Source organism: Haplochromis burtoni, unplaced genomic scaffold (assembly GCF_018398535.1).
Source record: "Haplochromis burtoni strain Fernald_Lab_line unplaced genomic scaffold, NCSU_Asbu1 Contig_30, whole genome shotgun sequence".
Classification (NCBI taxonomy): Eukaryota; Metazoa; Chordata; class Actinopteri; order Cichliformes; family Cichlidae; genus Haplochromis; species Haplochromis burtoni.
This window is the reverse complement of record NW_024582391.1, coordinates 570720-590081: the sequence shown is the minus strand read 5'-3', so window position 1 is coordinate 590081 and position 19362 is coordinate 570720. Positions and strand designations below refer to the sequence as shown.

The window sequence follows — 19362 nt, the reverse complement described above, 5'->3', positions numbered from 1 at the left end:
AGGCTTGCATGCCTTTGTATCTTGTATGAGCATTGTTGTTTTCATGTTCAGACTGCTTGTAGGGGAGAGCTGCCTTTTGTTTTGACACCCTTTTTTCTCCTGTTTATGTGTTGTTAGGTAGGTTATGGTTAGAGGTTGTATATTTTGTTTCTTTGGAGTTAGGTAAGTTTCTTTTATTTCTACATCAGGGATGTTTTGTTTGTTATGTTGGCCTTGGCTCTCCCTGACGTTATACCTCAGTCTGAACCCACATCCCATCACCAGTATTAAATAAGACTGTCAGAGCAAACCCACACAGTCACAGGGAGAACACGTGAACCCCACAGAGGAAGGCTCCCAGCCAGCCGGCAGATTCAAGTTTAGAGCCTTCTTGCTGTGAGGAAACAGTGTGAACCACTGCACCACTTGGTATCCATCTAGCGGGTGGAAAACAACTTGACATGTTTGAGGAATTGTCATATGTTTGCAATTAAAATCTAGGAAACAGAAAAACACACTTAACTTGGTCATTCAACAACACATTTCTCAGATCGTGTTAAAAACCTCGGTTGATCTCTGCAGCACATGAAGCCCTGGCCCAACAGCGCCTGGAGATAATCATCCTCTTGGCTAACTGGATATCAAAGATCATTTATGTACATACATACTGGTTTGGCCAATAACCCATATTCACTGATATCATAAACATTTTTAGACTGTCTTTGAATGTCTTTTTTGTCCATGTGTGGAGTATTAATGCTGACCTGTACTCGTTTGTCTCTCCTAAAAACACAATTTCCTTTTCAAAAATGTAAGTTCAGCGCTCTCCACTAAGTATCGCTTCAGGTATGCTCTCTATGCCACTGTCTTACAGCCAGTTTGACCCATGTTCAGCTGTAGCCACTGGTTTCAGTGATAAACAGACATACTGTGAAAAAGTAGTTGCCCCCTTTCTGATTTCTTAGTTTTTTCTGACGTTTACAGATTTAAGATCAAACACTAAATATTAGACAAAGAGATCCTGAGTAAATACAAAAATGCAGTTTTTAAATTGACAATTTCATTTATTAAGTGAGATAAATTTCCTCCCCAGGGATGGGAAACACTCACAGTAATGCAGATAAATGGAGTAAAATCCTTATGAAAAAAGATCAAGGTTTTCTAATGATCCTTACATGAGAGTGAAAATTAATCAGCAGTCGGTGGTCACGTGATGTTTAGATACAAATAAGAGGCTTGCAGACAAACATGGTTAGATTAGAAGAAATCTGCAAACACATGTTTTCTAACTATAACCACCAGGATTAACCAGCTATAAATAAACTGTCTTATTTCAGCACGATGCACATGGATCACTGATTTTTCCTTCAAACTTCTCTGGCTTCAATCCTAGAACATTATATGATATAAACTATGTACTCAAGTGCATATTAGTTTTCACATTTCTACATGTGAGAGATTAATGGTGTATTAGGCAACTCAGCACATGAAACCACCACACCTTATAGTCCCCTCACATAAATCAGACCTATAATTCTCCTGGTTAGAGAAACTGTATTTTGTAATGAAGAACTGCTGCTTACAATGAAACTCGTCTTTAATCAAGAAATTCATGTATATTTCAATTTTAACATTAATGTTCTGGACAAAAGACAGTACTGCACTGCATTCAGCAATGGAAATCTACACTTGTACTTTGCCCTGTGCCTTGAGACAATGGTGGCGGCGTTTCATAGAGATACGATTATAACTGTCTCCGGTCACCCATTATGCAGCTGAGGTGAGGGAAGCCTGTGGAAAAGCCACAGCACCTTTTAAAGTCAGCCTCCTTGAGTGTTACACCGTGCTGGAATAAAATTACTTCCATGTGGGCGCTGCAAGTACTTACTGTTTGGACAGCATACGTACAGTGATCAAGGAAGTTCCTCCATAAAGCTGCGTATTAAAAAGGTTGTGGGGGGTTTACAGAAGTAAAGACAAAATGATGGTTTGGACAGATTTGTTTCTTTATGGAAGTATGAACTTCTGCAGTTATGTTATAGCTTGTCTGAAAACACAGTGAAGGCTTTAAATGTGAGGACACAGGAAACACATGCTTTCAATACATCACTCCGTGTTTAATTGCATGTGAATTAAATATTTCTGATAAACGTTTTTGCTATAGCATGTGTAACAATATCTACAGCATACATTTCAGATTACTCAGTGAATAAACCCTTTAAATTGGGGACATTACAGATTATGTCAATTTTTATAGTGCAACTACAAGTGTATATCTGAACTAAATTTCCATATCAGTTCATGTAATATAACAAAAGCATCTCTTTCACATATACACAGAAGTGTTTTTAAAACATTAGTTCCATCAGGGGGATGTAGTGGATATGTCACACGTTGTACACAAACCTATAAAGCTATTCCAACATATATATAAAAAAAAAAAAGAGCCGAGTGGAAATATTCAAGGCACTTAGAATTATACAACAAATGAATTTACAGACAAACAGAACTAAATACAAGTTAACCAAGCTGTGACATTTCATATACAGTTGGGAGCCAGGACAGATCAGGTGAGCTAAAAGGCATATTTCTGTGTTATAATAGTAAAAACAATATCCTAGCAAACATTGCGTGTTGCCATTCATCCATAAAGTGCATCACATGACCTGTTCCAGGCCTAGTTTGAGACAAGTCAACATCCCCCGTAGCCATTATATCCTTCGTAGTCATCATGAAAGAGTGAAAACAACAGCTGCTCAGCACACTCGACCACACGTGAAACGTCTGCCTCTCAAGTGCTCTTAAGTGTAAAAATATGGCTTTAGTGGACGATTTAATGAATAACAGTCTTGATGCAGATAAAGAGCCAACAAAGCTAAACTGTGAGTTTATTAGTTGCCTGTGGCATTCACTTCTTCCTCAAATACCAGCCGGATGGTTTTGCATCCTAACAAGCTTTGAAGGCTTTGAAACGATGACTACGTTGGCCTTGTTTTCCCTCTTTTTCCAGCCCGTCAGGTCTTAAACATTAGGATTTTTCAGGTAAAAAGAATAGCACCGCTGTATACTTGAGGAGCTGTCACCTCTTTGTGTCTTTCACCCAAATTATATAGTTATAATTCTATAATTATACTCCTGAGTATCTCACCTGGTCGATAGTTTTATCAGCTGGGATTTTGAGACATCTGAAATAAAAATTCTGTCGAGGTTTCCTAGGATGCCCCAAAACATGACTAACGTGACTATTGCTGTAACTGCAATGCCAGTAGAAAAAGTAGCTGTTAGATCTGATATCTTAAAATCCACAGCAGCTAAAACCAAATCCTCATTCCTACATATGTGAGCAAAAATGCCATTCTTGTCCTTTAATCACGCCACAGTAGGCCTTGAAGAAAAAAAAAAAAAAAGGAAATCCAGAAAAAGTGCCAGGAGAGGTCTGGTGTAAAGATTTGTGAAATGACCTTCACCTGGGAAAATTAATGCCTTCAAATGTTTATGCATATATGCAGGAATGTTTCTTGGTAACGACACGATTAGTATACATGTCGACCTTTACATTCCTTGGCTTTGACACAGTATGGTACAGACTAAATGCCCCCATCAGGACATGATTTATGACACATGGCACTAAAACAGGGTGGAATGTAGCTTTTAGATGCACCGGAAAGTGGAGACACAATGGCAATTTTCAAGACGGAAGGACCGTCTACCACAATAACAGTAAATGGCAGTACACTGCAATGAGATGAAGTACCTGCAGACCAATCGTTACCAATCCTCTGTCAAACACACCTGTTACCTGCTTATCCTGAGTCAGACTTTTATTTGAACAGCCACACGGGGGTGTCGTTTCCCTGGTTTATAAAGAGGGCCTCTCATAACAACTAAGATACCATAAGGCAAAGGACTGCAGCGAAAACTATTGAGATTATAATTCAGATTTCATATAGATTGTCACAATTGTGAAATCCGCCCTTTTCTCCTTTTTGGTCAAAAATTCAGACTTTGTCTTTGGGCTCTAACTGATGAGGTCTTGTGGATACACACTGGGTTCAAAAGTGAATCATCAGGACCAAGAAATCCAAACACACTGTCAGACAGATCCATTTAGTCCAAAGTCCCAACAAGGTGTTCAACATCTTCTGTAGGTGCCGGATAAAATTTCCCATGGTTTGTTGCTTTTAGTATACAACCATTCTCTTTTAAGTCCAGATCTTGAGGTATCATCCAACTCCATGACTGGACAATGAAACATCACTTGCCCTCTGACAGGTAGTAAGATGAGATGTGAAAGGACGTGGTAAAGGCAAAGTACAAATAAGAACACAAGAAAAACTAAAAAACAAACAACCCAAACAAACATGTGGACTAATGCTGCAGTGAGGAGGAGGAAAAGAAGGCAGGGAGAACAAAAAGAGATGGCGAGGAAGACCCGGGTTTATTGTTAGTGTTCTGAGTTCTTGTGGTAGAGCTGAGTGACCTGGATGACGGGAGGAGAGACGCTGAGCGACGGACCGCACCAACAGGCAGAGGATCGCACAGGCTGCACCTCACACCTGCCACTGGAGAGAGGGAAGTCAGAGCAGAAGAAATACACTGAGCACGTGACAGAAGGTAACGGGACGAGAGAACATCAGGCAACACAAAGACAGACAGACAAAGATCCAAAGAGGAAATGCAGATGCGAGAGACTAGAATAGCTCAAAGTGTGAGGCATTGATGTGGGGAGACCGAGACATCAAGTTATTGATGCCGCAGCACCAGAATACTGCACGTACAGGTCCCCTGAGAACACAGCGACACAGGCTTGCTATCCAACTCTATATAGCATCTGTTAAAACACAAGTGATAACAGATAAGGGCATCAGGACTGTTTACATCCCGTCTACGTCCTCAAACATCACGTGCACTCACAAAGCATTATATACAGTAGTACTTTTATAGAAGCTGTCAATCCAACAGACGAGAACAGGAAGAAAGAAAAACCTGCACTCCCTCAAATCCAAACACCTACAATGGTCATGTAATGAACATACATCACCACGTGAAAAAGAGGCACAAACACCATTTGTTAGTCATATGTGATGCAGGAGCGCAGTGCAGCACAGACAGAAGAGAGGACAGGACGTTGGAGTACAACAAATACACACCACAGCTGGGGCAAAATCAATTTCAGGTCACTTGCTTTAAAACTAGACTATTTTTAAACACATCCTTTAACTCAGATAGTTGTCCCTTAAAAAGCATAATCCTGTGACAGCTTTAAATCAATATGTGGTTTGTTAAGACCGGACTTTGATCAGGAGACATTTTTCTGAACTAGTTTTACTGAAAGTGAAATCACCCCAACCCGGAGAAACATCCCGACTCCGAGCACTTTAAAGACAGGTTTGTTTATTTTTCAAATAAATCTTAATACAGCACTTACATGTAATGTGTGCAGCTCCGGGGAACACGGGAATTAAACGCACATTTACCATGTGAGCGCTGCACTTAGACCGACTTGAAAGCAATCCGAACCCATCCTTAAACACGCCAACATCATTAAACATGACATCTTTACTGTGCAGTTAGCAGTGGGATGCATGTTATTGGCAAGAAGAACAGAGTGGGGGGAGGAAACAGTATGCCACAGTGTTAGCCTGCTGAGCTGTAATTGAAAGTACCTCACATGTTATGGGGCTCTTTATTTTCACATTGGGGCAGCACTGCTGTGAAATATGAGAGTGAAAAACAAGTGAAAACATATTTTAAAAAAGAAAAGGAGAAAGTGGAACAAGGTTTAGAATATTAATGATAATTATCTTCTCCTTAAACCAGAAACATCTTCACAGACATGCATACGCTATTTTTTTTTTTATTACCATAACTACATTTACACACTAGTGTGTGCCGTCTTTATGACTCTCGTGTGGGTCTGAAACTCATCACTGAAACGTTGACATTTGTATTTCTTGATTTCAAAATACCAGAAACATAACAACAGCCAGTATTTGGTAAATAAGGTCCAATCCTGGAATAAAAAACAACATCTGGGCAGTGATGAGAACCACAGTTCAAACCCACAACGCCCATTGTAGTGAGAAAACCGTGCAAACACCAGAGTCGATTTCAGTATTCATTCCCAACAACTGAACAACTTCCTTTCTGCGTGATGTTGATTTTTATTTTTCGTGTTTCTTTAAAAGTGTAAACATCACTCCTTTTTGAGCATAAACATTGTGTAGATTTAGAGATATTCATGACAACTTGATGTTTTTTGTCTATTTACATGTTCGAAATTTAACTCTTCTACTGACAGTAAAGAAGATTTTTTAAATTCTGATATTAAAACGGTTTTCTACTTGCTTAAAAATGTGAAAACCTTTTCCATGAGGAGGAAAGATACACTGAACCTTGCACTCTGTGAGTCTTACTCCTATGAGATCGGTAAATACTGTCATTTAATTAAATTAGGTTGTAGAGGATGAAGTAAGAGAGGTGCACACTCTTCAGGGCCTATAAATCAAGTTCTCTGCTGTGCAAACCGTTTTCACCCTAATCAGTCGCAGAAAACTGCACGTCCTCAGATAAGACAAATCCTTTATTTCCCACTGCTTTACCTCTTGGTAAATGGTCACATTTTAATAATGAGCTTTTGAGATTTTCAGTCATCTCCAGTTTACTACATTAACTGCAGTTGTAAATCCAACACATCATTTATTCATTTGGCTTCAAGGCTTCCAGCAGTTTATGAGCCGTGATGCCTTTAACTTTTCTGATGGTCTTATGTGGGGTTTTATTAACTCCAGATTATCACGAAAGACAAAAAACATGCACGTTTTGTGCAAGACGGACAAAATCAAATGGACTGAACTGCCTTGCAAGAAAGCCTGTTAACCTTACGAGAATGCTCCTTAAGGTGGTTTAAATTCACAAATGAACCTTGCCCCTCGACCTTTGATCCACTTTTAAAATAAATGGAAAATCTGCTTTAACTTAGATGTTGTGGCAGCATAAACAGATATAATTCTGTGGAAATCACATGAACTTTGGTTGGTGTCAGGAGCACATTAGAGGAGTAGTAGATCAAACCTACTCCTTGTTTTATCGTTGCCATTTGTGGTTTATGCGAGCGTCTCTTACCCGGTGTCTTCAGGGATGTCCTGATCGGCCTCTGCAGCAGATGACTCCACATCTGCACTGCTCTCACTGCCCTGAGCTGACAGTCGACATGGAGACTCTGGACTAACACACTCATCGCTGCAACAGAGATTCACACACACATCCAAAAGGTCATTCTCCTCTCACTTGTGAGACTTTTGTGAATCTCTCTAAGGATGCATACGGTTGTGTTTATCTACTGACTTGATATGCTTTTCCAGTAGTAGGATGGCTTGCTCCCTCTCCTCCAGTCTCCTCTTTAGGGAGGCAATCTCCTTTTGCTTCTCTAGCAGCTCCTTCTGTAGACGGTAGTTGCTCTCCTCCAGAGTCTCACAGAACGCCTAGAAGGAGGGGAAAATGAGGAGCAGAAAATATTTACATCTTTACATGGTCAAAATACCATATAGATAACAACAATGGGGTTTTCCTCAGAAGTTCGTGAATTGAAAAGGCCCAGCGGGCTGTGAGGTCTGTGCCAAAAGCTTCAGCATGCATTTGATGCAAATGGAGAATTTTGTGTTACGTTACTGATCCTTGTCCCATTTTGTAGCCAGCATCCTTCCAGTTTCACGTTTTTGGCTAACAGAGTGACTGAAGCAGAATATTTCAACCCCATATTTAACAGTGGACAGCACATTATTTTCATCAAATGCAGCTTTGTTTAGTGGCCAAAGAGCTCAGTTTGAACCTCATCTGTCCACAGCAGTTGTTTCCAAAACAACGTGATGTTCTCGAACTTCCAAGGCAGGGCCAGGATATTGGGCAGGAATTCATTTTTCAATTTAGAGACTTGATCATTTTTTTAAAAAATAATGTAAAGATATTATAGAGATGGACCAATCTGATATCACGTATCGGTATCGGTCCGATACTGACCTAAATTACTGGATATCGGAGAGAAATAAAAAATGTAATCCGATCCATTAAATATCAGGAAAGCACCTCACAAAACTTGCGACATGGCGTAACTCGGCTCATAACCTTAGCACGTCGGAGCAGTGTGCTCACGTGATAGAGCGGCTGTGGCATGCGGGACCTCTCAGCGGTCTGGTTGAGCATTTGTAGCCTCGCTACCAAACCGGCATTTCATCTCCGAGAAAGTTATCCCAGAGAGAAGTAAAGCAAGTGTGTAAGTTCATCTCTGAATGTTTGTAAAGCATTCCAGCATTAAGCTTAACAACCGATATATGGAGCGACTGCCTCTCCTTCCCTCTCCTGCTGCTACTTCAATCATGAAACTGATCAATGATCAGCTTTTCTGTCGCTAGTCCGTCTCTCTTGTTTGTTTATTGCCCACTTTGCATCAGAAAGAGGAAACCAGCAGCTGAACAACAGCAGCACGTTTAAGCTTGATAAGCTGTTGTTAGAATTTATTTAATATTACTTTCTACACCAGGATCCTTTTCTAGCTGACGGCTGGTAACTGTGCAGGGGCGGATCTAGCAAAGTTTAGCCAGGGGGGCCGATAGGGCATGAACAGGGAAAAGGGGGCACAAAGACATACTTTTCTTTCTTATTCTCATTTAAAATGTCTAGCTTTTAATAAATAATTATCTGAATCTTACACCCAAAGTTTTAATCTGATGTAAAATGTATAGAAGTCCATTACTGTATATAGTAACTATTAAGTCTAATATACCCTAGTAAGCTATAGTACTTTTTCCTTTGGGAAGGTACCATCTGTGCAGTCTGCAGTTCTGTTGAAGAAAGATGTTGAATCTATTTAATTATTCTTGAAAAATAATTTATTTCTGTGCATTTTTTTTACACTGCATCAAATTAAAGTTGATTACGTCGATTAAGCATCATGAGGTGGAGGTTGGGGGGTGGTTCCCTATTTTTTTTTTTTGCTGGGAGTTTGCAACCCTATTAGTTAGGTTGCTTAATATTTCTGCTAAGTACTCTTTAAAATACCAGAATAGGGAGGATGGAGTAGGTTTAAGTTTATTAGATTGATCAGTATTGCTGAACTATGAAATATTTTGGGTGCAGTGTATTTTTTACATACAGGTATAACAGAATAGCTTTAGTGTTTTGTTTTATTTAAACTTGAGTATGAACTTATACAAAATGCAGCAAGATATTAAAAAACAAAAAAAAACACACTATATCGGATTCATATCGTATTGGCAGATATCCAAATTTATGATACCGGTATCGGACATAAAAAAAGTGGTATCGTGCCATCTCTAGATGACATATACCATCATGGTTTAGGCACCTGACATCTCACTGCACTGTCTTTTGTAATGAGATTAAGGGTTTCCTTTCCATAACTTTCCATGTTGGCTCTGTTTGCTGCAAAGTCCAAGAACAGTGCTCAGTCTGTTAGCTGCTTTCCGGTTCTTTCATATGAGATTTTCAGTTGCCAGATGTAGTTTTCCTTAATATATTCCTTAATGGCAGGGAAAAACAAATTGCAAAACAGCTTTAAAACTAAGAATGCACTGATTCAACTGGGAGGAATCCCGTCCTTCTAAATTTGAATAACACCAGAGGTAATGATTAACTTAAAAGGCAGAGGACAGCTACATGTCCTGTGTCTATCCTGGGACAAGATGTGGAGGAGGAGTAGAAGTACCTGATGCTCAAAAGCTTCAGCATCCAACTTACACATACTCTAAATGCACACTCACCCTGCTCTCCTCCAGACTGTCAAAAGGCCCAGGTGGATCATCGAGACACAGAAACTCTCTCACCGGCAGGCTGTCAAGAACAATAAATGATGTAAGATTAGAAAGATTAGAAAACAGGTCAGCTCACACTGATATCAGTTATCTTTTTAGCTATGCATGTATGTATCTGATGCAGCCAACACAAACTAAGAGTTACGGCAAGGTTTGTCTGCAATAATGACCCAGCATGACATAAAATATGGCCCAGTAACATTTTTATTATTAAACATAATGGGGTCATACCAGTTGGCGATGTCCTTGTGTGCAACCAAGTTTTGCAAAAAAGCTTGCAGTCCTAACTGTCTGTCTTCCAGGAAGTTGCTGTCATAGTTGTCTTTGAACCAGCGCTTAGGAGGCAGTGAGAGGCGGAAGCCTGGAAACGTCTCCTTCAGCTGGAACAAATACACACAGACACACACAGTGAATGATTGAACTTACATTCAGCTACAGGCTGTAAGGGCAAAGACAGTCATGTAAGGGCCGTGTAGACATAATGCAGAGATAAAAGTAATAAAGTTGGTGGCGGGCCAAGAAAAACGCTTCCAGCCCACAAAGCAAACACACTCTTTGTCTAGATTTTGTGCTCGGATCAAACCTGCATCCAAACAAAAGAGCACAGGTCTGCTACTTTCTGATCTATATACCTTACTAAATAACCAAATCACAGAAATGTCATAATCAAAAATGTCTTTCATAATAGTCTGTCATCAGATTGTCATTTTTATTTCACGTGCATTCAAGATACAACCATACATCCAAAAACACTTAAAAAAAACAACAAAAAAACAAAATTTCAAAATGAGCTTTAAATCTCATGAGCTTTTTTAATCACACAGGTGAAAGTCCAGATTAGTGTTCTGCGCTATGCTGGTGTCATATTACAGACCTCATGCATTTTTGGTGCAACTACACATTTCTCAATGTGTTACTTACCACTGTGTTAAATCCAACATGAATTCTTTCTTGTAGTAAACTTGGCTTCATTCAGCAGAAATGCTTTCCTCACAAACTGTTCCCATGGTCACGGGTGGTGGGACGTACCTCTATTAATAAACCTATTATTCCAGCTTCATTCTGAGCTTAAGCTTTGATAGGATATATGCAAAGTGTTTACATGCAAAACCAGACTGTTTGTAAAATGTTCATAGCTGCATAGTGAGTAGGAGGCTGGAAGAGTTTTACATGAAAACTTGTTGTGTGAGGTTTAATATAGCCTGGACACAATAGGTATGTATACAAGTGTGACTGTCTGAAACATTAGTATACAAATAGAAAGCACATGGGTTTTGCTGTGGTTACGCAAGGTGTTTCCCATACATGTTGCCAGGTTGGTATTTCTGAGGCTAGAAGATTCGACCTGCCTCATTTCTGTCAGCTGTTTATTTACTTTCCGGCTCTTTGAAAAGTTGCACCAAAATGTTGAGGAAAAGCACAGAGTTTTTTTAAATGGACTAACAATGAAGTGGAGTTGTTGCTGCAAGTAACACAAAAGTACAAAGTTGCAAAAGCGAGTGAGAATTAAAGAATTTGAAAAAGCTATCTGGATATATCTTTATATATCTTTAATAGGGCTGTCAAAATTGAGAGCAAATAAAACAACTGCTGTATAATCAGGGGTGCACATAAGTGGTCCGCAGGTGCGCTGTCAAAATAAAAGACGCGAACCAGATAAGTTACAACGTGCGTTTGCGTACATAAGATTTTCTGGAGGAGGACAGACATTTGTTTAGAACTCTTTGTTTAATTGGTCACATGACTGCATCATATGACTAACATGCGTCTCCGTTTTTGCTGTCAACACTGCGATGCGAAAACACTGTTTTGAAATGTATGCGTTCTCGAGAGCGTTTTGAAAACGCTGCCTCAGTGTGGACGGGAGGCCAAAATAGAGAGAAAACGATGCATTAGTGTGGACGTAGCCTGAGATCCTCACTGTCACCTAGGACTGCCTACTTTCTTTGGAGCATAGAACGGTTTCTATAAAAGGTTCTGCCTATTGATTTCAAGAAAAATGACAACATGTTGCCAAATGTTTCTGCTGAATAAACATACAACCTCACTGTATCGTGCTAAAGTCCCTCTATTGAAGTCAAAGAGCATTCAACATTTAGGACAAGTCTGGTGATATTTTTGACTGTATGTAGAGAGGTTTAGGAGACATTGTGTTAATATGTGTTAATATGTTAATATGTCCTCCTCCTCCTACCTGGAGGAGATTAGGAACCTGGAGACCTGGTGCCAGGAGAATAACCTCCTCCTAAACATCAGCAAGACTAAGGAGCTGATCGTGGACTTCACTACAAAGCAGGCGAGGAATTACAAACCCCTCATCATCAGTGGCACGCCAGTGGAGAGAGTGGACAGTTTCCGATACCTGGGTGTCCACATCACTCAGGACCTGTCATGGTCCTGCCACATCAACACCCTGGTTAAGAAAGCCTGTCAGCGTCTCTTCTTCCTCAGAAGACTTAGAGACTTCCATCTGCCACTGAAGGTGCTCAAGAACTTCTACTCCTGCACCATCGAGAGCGTCCTGACGTCAAACATCTGCACCTGGTTTGGGAACAGCACCAAGCAGGACAGACGAGATCTGCAAAGAGCGGTGCACTCGGCAGAACACATCCATCAATCAGAGCTCCCTGACCTGCTGTCCATCTACACCAAGCGGTGCAAGTCCAAAGCTAGGAAGATTATGATGGACCTCTCCCATCCCAACAATGGACTCTTCTCACTGTTGAGGTCTGGGAAGTGCTTCCGCTCCCTTAAGGCCAAAACAGAGAGAATGAGGAGGAGCTTCTTCCCCCAGGCTATTCGGGCCCTGAACCAGGTGTAGGACTGGACTCTCACACACGTCACCACACGCACCACCACACATTTCCTATAATCCCTATAATTTATAATCCTTATCTTTATAATCTCTTCTGCTATTTGCACATTCTTTACTGTAAATTCCTAAGTTAATTTGTAAATTTTTGTAGTAAATTGTAAATATTGTAAAACTTTTCTTCTGTCATTTAATGGTCGGGCATTGTACAGCTACAAGCATTTCACCCCCATGTCATACTGTGTATGGTTGTGTGTGTGTGACAAATAAAATTTGAATTTGAATTTGAATATGTGGTCCCAGTGTCAATTTACTCAGAGGGAGGTGGCCTGGGGTGTGTAAACATGTATGCAAACCTGTCTGCTTTCACCATGCGATTAAACTTCACAGTGAAGCGATGCTGACTGAGGTCTGAACCTCAAAATAATGTTTGTGATGAACCACCCTGTACAGAGTCAGTGCTCTATTATACAAACCATACTATACAGATCATGCTAGGTATTTCTGCCTCGTATTTGCTGGTCCCTCTGAAGCGTTCACTCACGGCAGCCAAGTACTCTCATCCCTGTAACCTTTCCAAGGTAGAGCTAAAATTTTTTATCCTAACAGAATAATCAAAACACACTTCATACTGACAGATTTCCAAACTGTGATCAGTCTCATTGATACAAACATGTTCTCAATGAGACATCCACTGATGATTACTGTGAGCTGCTTTTAATAGGCTTAAATTCTTCAAACCTTACACCTTTTACATGATTTCTCCATCCATATAGTATTCTCATATAATAGTATGTCTCCTCTGTTAACTGTGATTATATACTCTGAAAACCACAAGAGACCAGAGCTCCTAGTTGGCTCGGGCCCGCTGGCTGTTTGGGAACAGTAGGCTTCTTTGTGTAGCTCGAATCATGTTCACTGAGCATTCAACAACTAAAGAAAGCTTGCTGAAAGCAGAGGGATTGATAGTCGAAACCAGTTGCTTCAGTTGTGGCAGGATTATAATAAGGTTTACCCTCATGTAGTTTTCCAGTTTGGGACGGCTCATTTAATCCCATGCACAGACAACACACCCAAACACACCTTGTCATTGAGTCTTGAGAAGTCAGCGTATCTTCTGAAAACAACCCAGCTCTCATCTAGAGTCTTTCTCACCAGGATCTTATACACCTGCAGTAGAGAAAGCAGATGTTAATAACTGCTCACCATGTTTGCTTTAGTGTTTAGTCACTAATAAATACAGACTAAATGTAGCACAGACAGCGGTTGCCATGCTAACTAATTTTCTGGATTCCTACCGTGAACTTGGCCCTCTCCTCCATGACCTCATACCCCAGCACAGTGGGGGTGATAGGCCTCTCCTCAGCTTGCTGGCTACCACTAGGATCCGATATAGACCGCGGACAGCTCGAGTATTCGACAGATGGTTCCAGAGTCCCGTTCAACTTAGCCCGTGTCACAGGGCTCTGAAGGGGTGGGGGCGTTCGGCTGCGGCCACCCCTGTCCGCACAGCGAGACTGATGTTGGGAATCTAATTCTCCGCATCCGACTCCCCCATGTTCCTCCCCAGCCATCCTGGCGATTGAAGACGAAGACTCTGAGCTGCTGGAGACACTTCCTAGCGATGAAGCTCGCTGCGCCCGTCTCAGCTTGTTGCTACCACGAGACAAGGCTCTGTCCATAGGCACAGGAACAGGCACAAAAGGTGATGCCATCTTCCTGAGTTGTGTACTCCTGCCACACCACCATAGAAGTCAATAAAGCTTTTCACACCAAGCTTGTCTTGGTACAGTAGTGTTGTGTGAGGATGAAGTCTAGCAGCAATGCTGAGCCTGAAGGGCTGACAATGAAGACTCTATAGAAAAACAACAACAGGAGTTATTAGGTGTAACATTATATGGAGGATCATTACACTGCCTCTAAATAATCTGTATTTAAAACCTAATCTACTTAATTCGCCCTGAGTCTACATAAATGTGGCACAATCTGTCAAGTACCTCACAAACCCAGGGCACATGAATTATTGACACGAGCCCCATATGATTTATAATTTATGAATTTGTGTATTATGTGTAAAATTCATTACTGTAAAAGCCTGTAAAGATTAGATTCACATGTCAACTTGAATGAAACAGAGCTGCATGTTGGTTTTCATGAAAGAGAGAGGCCAGAGAAATCAGCAGCTACCTGTCTATTTTGTTCGTGTTAATTCAGCTTCAGAGCTGCTCAGAAACCAGTCAATCCACTCCATAGGAGTACAAATGAAGAGCGTTTGAGAATACTACTGACGTACTGGTAATGGGAATATACGCTGTAAAAATATAGCGATTATAAATAAAATCTGGCAGGCAAAAGTGGGGAAAAAATAACTCAGCAGCAGAAAGAGGATGAAAGGATAGATGTAAGAAGTAAACACAATGAGACATGTCATTTATGGCTCTCACTAATTGACAAGGTCCTGCTGCTATTTTGGTGAAACACGGCGAAAACTCTGTGACGGCAGCCAGCGTTACAACAAAACACGGGCTTTCTAATGTAATTGCCCTGCTTCGTAAACATAAATGCCATTTTTAGACCAAGTCGCTAACGATATAGCTACCCTCTATGTTATTTTAGCAAGCAAGCTAACCGCATTCACTACGATTCACGACGTCCTTTCTGAGCTGTGAGAACTTCATTAACAAAACATGGTCGTGTAATAGTGTTAACCCGCCTTTCAGTTTAGAGAACTACTATCAGAAAACCACAACCACGTTTATAAAACGTTACCGTTCTCACCGTCAAAGTTAGCTACACTTTAACATGAGCTAACACTAGTTAGTTTCACTACAATACAAAGTACGCTAACAACAATTTTACTGATATAATAGCTGTTTACAACAACAATTGAATGCCGAATGCAGCAAGAATTACCAATACTGCGTCGGATATCTGTTTTTATTCTCCTGGTAGCATTTTTCCCAATAATAAACAAACCAACAGTTAAATAGCCCGGTTTTAAACCGTGTTTGGTGCGTCCCCCATCCCACTGAAAGAACCGGGCATGTATCACATTACATTCAGGTTAGCTAGCGAGCTAAGACGGAGAGCATGTGTGGGCAAAGCTAAGATGACCCCGAGTGAAAAGGTCTTTCGCTTACCGTAGGAGTCCAGATATCCTTCTCTGTCCGAAAATATGTTTACTACAGACATAGAGCCAAATGTGTAGTTGCCCCGTTGCTGTTTACCCGCCGCCGTATCTCCTCCCTCTGTGTTTTCATGTTAGCATGCTGGAACTCTGACCACAATGACGGCAGTACCTTTGCATAACCAGTAGAGTGCGCAGTAACACGCTTAATACTATATAGAAAATGTAATTCCTCAGCAAAAAAGTAGACACAAGACTTAAAGGGATTTGAAACAGGTACTATCAGAAAACACACACAGACACACACACAAAGGTTTTAGGCAGGTAGGAAAAATGCTGTAAACAAGGAATGCTTTGTGTTAATCATTTATTTTCATCAATCAACAAAATGCAGTGAATGAACAAATCAGCTCAATATTTGGTGTGACCAACCTTTGCCTTCGAAACAGTATTAGTTCTTCTTGGTACACTTGCACACATCTTTTGAAGGAACTCGGCTGGTAGGTTGTTCCAAACGTCCTGCAGAACTAACCACAGATCTTCCGTAGATGTAGGCTTCCTCACATCCCTCTGTCTCTTCATGTAATCCCAGACACACTTGATGATGTTGAGATCAGGGCTCTGTGGGGGCCAGACCAGTACTTGTTCTTCTTCTTTACACTGAGGATAGTTCTTAATGGCTTTGGCTGTATGTTAGGGTCATTGTCCTGCTGCAGAATACATTTTGGACCAATAAACAATCATTTATATTTCTGAAAGCATTCTCTCTCCCTCCCTCCCTCCCCCTCCGTGTGTGTGTGTCAATAATTTAAACCTGTGAAGAATCATTCCATAGAAATACCTGATTCCTGGAACGAGCTGAATGACCACATGGCTGGTTTTTCAATGTCATTGAACGTGCCACATAGGTTGACACAGAGAATGAACTCTCCAAGTCCACTTTGACTAATCATGTAGCAAAATCACACACACGCCACACACACACGCCACACAGACACACACACACACACACACACATGCACACACACAAACTTATTTTTCTAAAGCTTGCACCATAACAGATTATGTTATGCAAATCAGTGTGGTTGGTTATGGGTAAGGATGTTTTTGAATTCTGAAATAAATCAGAGTACTGTGGTGAATAACCGCAAAGACATTTTGCACTTTGTCATTTTTGTCATCATGTAGTAGAGGGAGAAAAAAATGTGTGCAAATATGGTTTAGAATACATCAAACATTATCCAAATATTTTCAGTGTAAATGGACAAAAGAGTCCTTTCAAATGGCACCTACTGGAGCGCTTCCAGTCTTTCTTCTTCTTTTTTTTGGATCAGTCATTCTGTGATTAATTTAAACGAGGAAAATTTTAAAGAGCTTCCCTTTCAATGTCTTCTTTAGTAATGATCTCTTTGTATGATTGGTCATCACGCACCTACCCACCAGACAGACTCCTGCATGTGGAAAATGTGACTCATTTGCACAGCATCTCAAACACACCTCACATATAAACATCGTAAACAAAGAACAATTTGTATGGAGCTGCTTCTAAAGATTATTAAATAAACTATCAACTATTACTTGCACTTTGTCTTCTTCTTAGCATCCATTTATCCATCCATCCCTTTTCTGTATGAGTTTTTTCTTTTCAGGGTAACTTGAGGAAACGGGTCCAAGACACACCCATTGGCACTAGATGTGCACCCATCAGGGTGGGTGCATGTTTCACTAATGGGTGTGAGCTCTTAATCATTTCTCAAGCTGAAGCCACCTACATGAGCCTGGGTGTGTCAGAGAAGGCTTAAAAACTGCGTCATTTAACTGAAACAGTCTGGATCATTCCTTGAGTCAGAGGAAGATTTTATGTCAGTAAGTAGAGGATGTCAATCATTGTTACTGGAGCGTGAGGATAAGAAAGGTAACAGAGAAAGGTAACGGTCAGACTTTACGCAACTAACAGCTCTTCTTTCATACCTTCTGATACAGTTTATCGGGATCAACAGAGATTTAAAGGTAAGTGAAGAGATCATGAGGAAAATAAGTTTTGTCCAAAGTCATTGACAAAAACTTTGGGAATGGTGCAAATTTTGTGTTTCATACATGTTCCCTTTTTATTCAGCTTATTCTCTACATGTTTCTGATGGAGAATCATAAACATTTCATAAGTTTCTTTTATTGGGAAACAAATCAAATGGGACCCTTCTTATCTTCTGAAATTCTTCCTGGCACAAGCGTCTGGGCTATATCCTGACTGATGAGGACCCATCCCTGCCTCATCACTGCACTTTTAAGGATTGATCATAGATTATAGATCAGACTAAGATCTAAAGAGTTTCCTGGATCCAAAATATTAATTTGATTATCTCCAAGCTGCATTGTTATCACTTTGCCTTTTGGCTTCATCACATTGGAAAACACACAGATTGCCACCAAATTGCTCCTGGATTGTTGATTTTTGAGGACATTCCTTAAACAGATCACAATCAGGCAGGATTTTGCCCAGAAGCTAAAATTCAGGATACCAGAAAGAAATGCAGAATTTATAAAGAAGTGTCTGTTCTTTAAATGCTGTGCATACATTTGCTGTAAGTCTTTGAACTTTATTAAAAGCTTGATTGTTTCTTACTATATAAAAAATAGTGGCAGAAAAAAGTGGCAACCTGTATCAACACGTTGATATATGACATCAGTTTAATATTTATTTATTTATTTATTTTTAGATACAATGGCATCATCAGTCCCTGTATCCAAAGCTAGCACTGCCTTCTCTCTGGCTATGCTCAAAACGTTGAGTGAGGAGGACAGCACTGGAAACATCTTCTACTCTGGTCTCAGCGTCTCTGCAGCCCTCGCCATGCTGATGCTGGGGGCGAGGGGCAGCACAGCCACACAGATGTCAGAGGTAGAATATGCACATGTTGTGAAATACATACATGTTGTGGCACCCATTGGGATCAGAGCGTCTGCTTTCAAATATTATGGGAAGTGTGTGTGAATCTGTCTCATCAAGATAAAAAGAGGAAGGTGTGGTTTCAGGTGTTCGGGTAACTGAGTGCACAGTACAGTGATGTATGAAGGATTTAAAGGAGAGTAAAAGCAGGTTATTTTGTATTGAAAGGAGATAATAATAGGAGATCACAAATATATTTTAATACATTTTTATAATGGGCATAATGGGAAGGTTTGAGGAGGGTTTCTAGTGGAATTTTTTTTAACCCAGCAGGCAGAGTGGGGTGTGACAGGAGAAAGTGTCTGTGCAGGCATTCATTACTCACTTGGTTTCCCAGTGTCAGCAAAACAGGTAGGGAATGCTTGTGTTGGCTGAGGTTCAGGAAAGGAATAATGAATTCCACTGCACTGTGAAGCATGACATCAAACAGGAGACTTTGAATTTCAGTCAGGACAAGTTCCCGATTAGCTTTAGACAAGAACAAGCCCAGGCAGGCTTTTTTTTTCCCCTGTTAGTGTTTGCGACTTAAACACAAGTTGATATGGACAAAAAAATTGACAAACATAAAATATAATTGTTAACTTCTCAACCAAAGTTGTTAAACTATAATACATTTTCAACCTTTATGTTTTTTACTGTGTAAATGACAAAAATGATCAGCCTTTAC

The 19362-nt window shown here is 40.4% G+C and overlaps 1 protein-coding gene across 9 annotated transcripts; it reads right to left on the bottom strand.

Moving 5' to 3' along the window:
• Nucleotides 1-1964: 1964 nt before the first annotated feature.
• On the bottom strand, nt 1965-15921 carry snx16 (sorting nexin 16). Of its 9 annotated transcripts, none has more exons than XM_005918397.3 (9): nt 15762-15921; nt 13920-14476; nt 13705-13791; nt 10041-10189; nt 9759-9828; nt 7327-7463; nt 7105-7221; nt 5651-5690; nt 1965-4541 (listed from the first exon to the last, which is right to left on the bottom strand). In XM_005918397.3, the coding sequence occupies exons 2-8, from the start codon at nt 14334-14336 to the stop codon at nt 5672-5674; spliced, it is 996 nt and encodes a 331-aa protein (XP_005918459.1). In that variant the 5' UTR covers nt 14337-14476; nt 15762-15921; the 3' UTR covers nt 1965-4541; nt 5651-5671. The 9 variants fall into 9 exon arrangements, 7 of the variants coding, with proteins under 7 accessions (XP_005918459.1, XP_005918458.1, XP_042075177.1 ...); XM_005918401.3 differs by having other exon boundaries at nt 4423-4541; nt 5651-5687; XM_005918398.2 differs by having other exon boundaries at nt 4429-4541; nt 5646-5690.
• Nucleotides 15922-19362: the final 3441 nt, after the last annotated feature.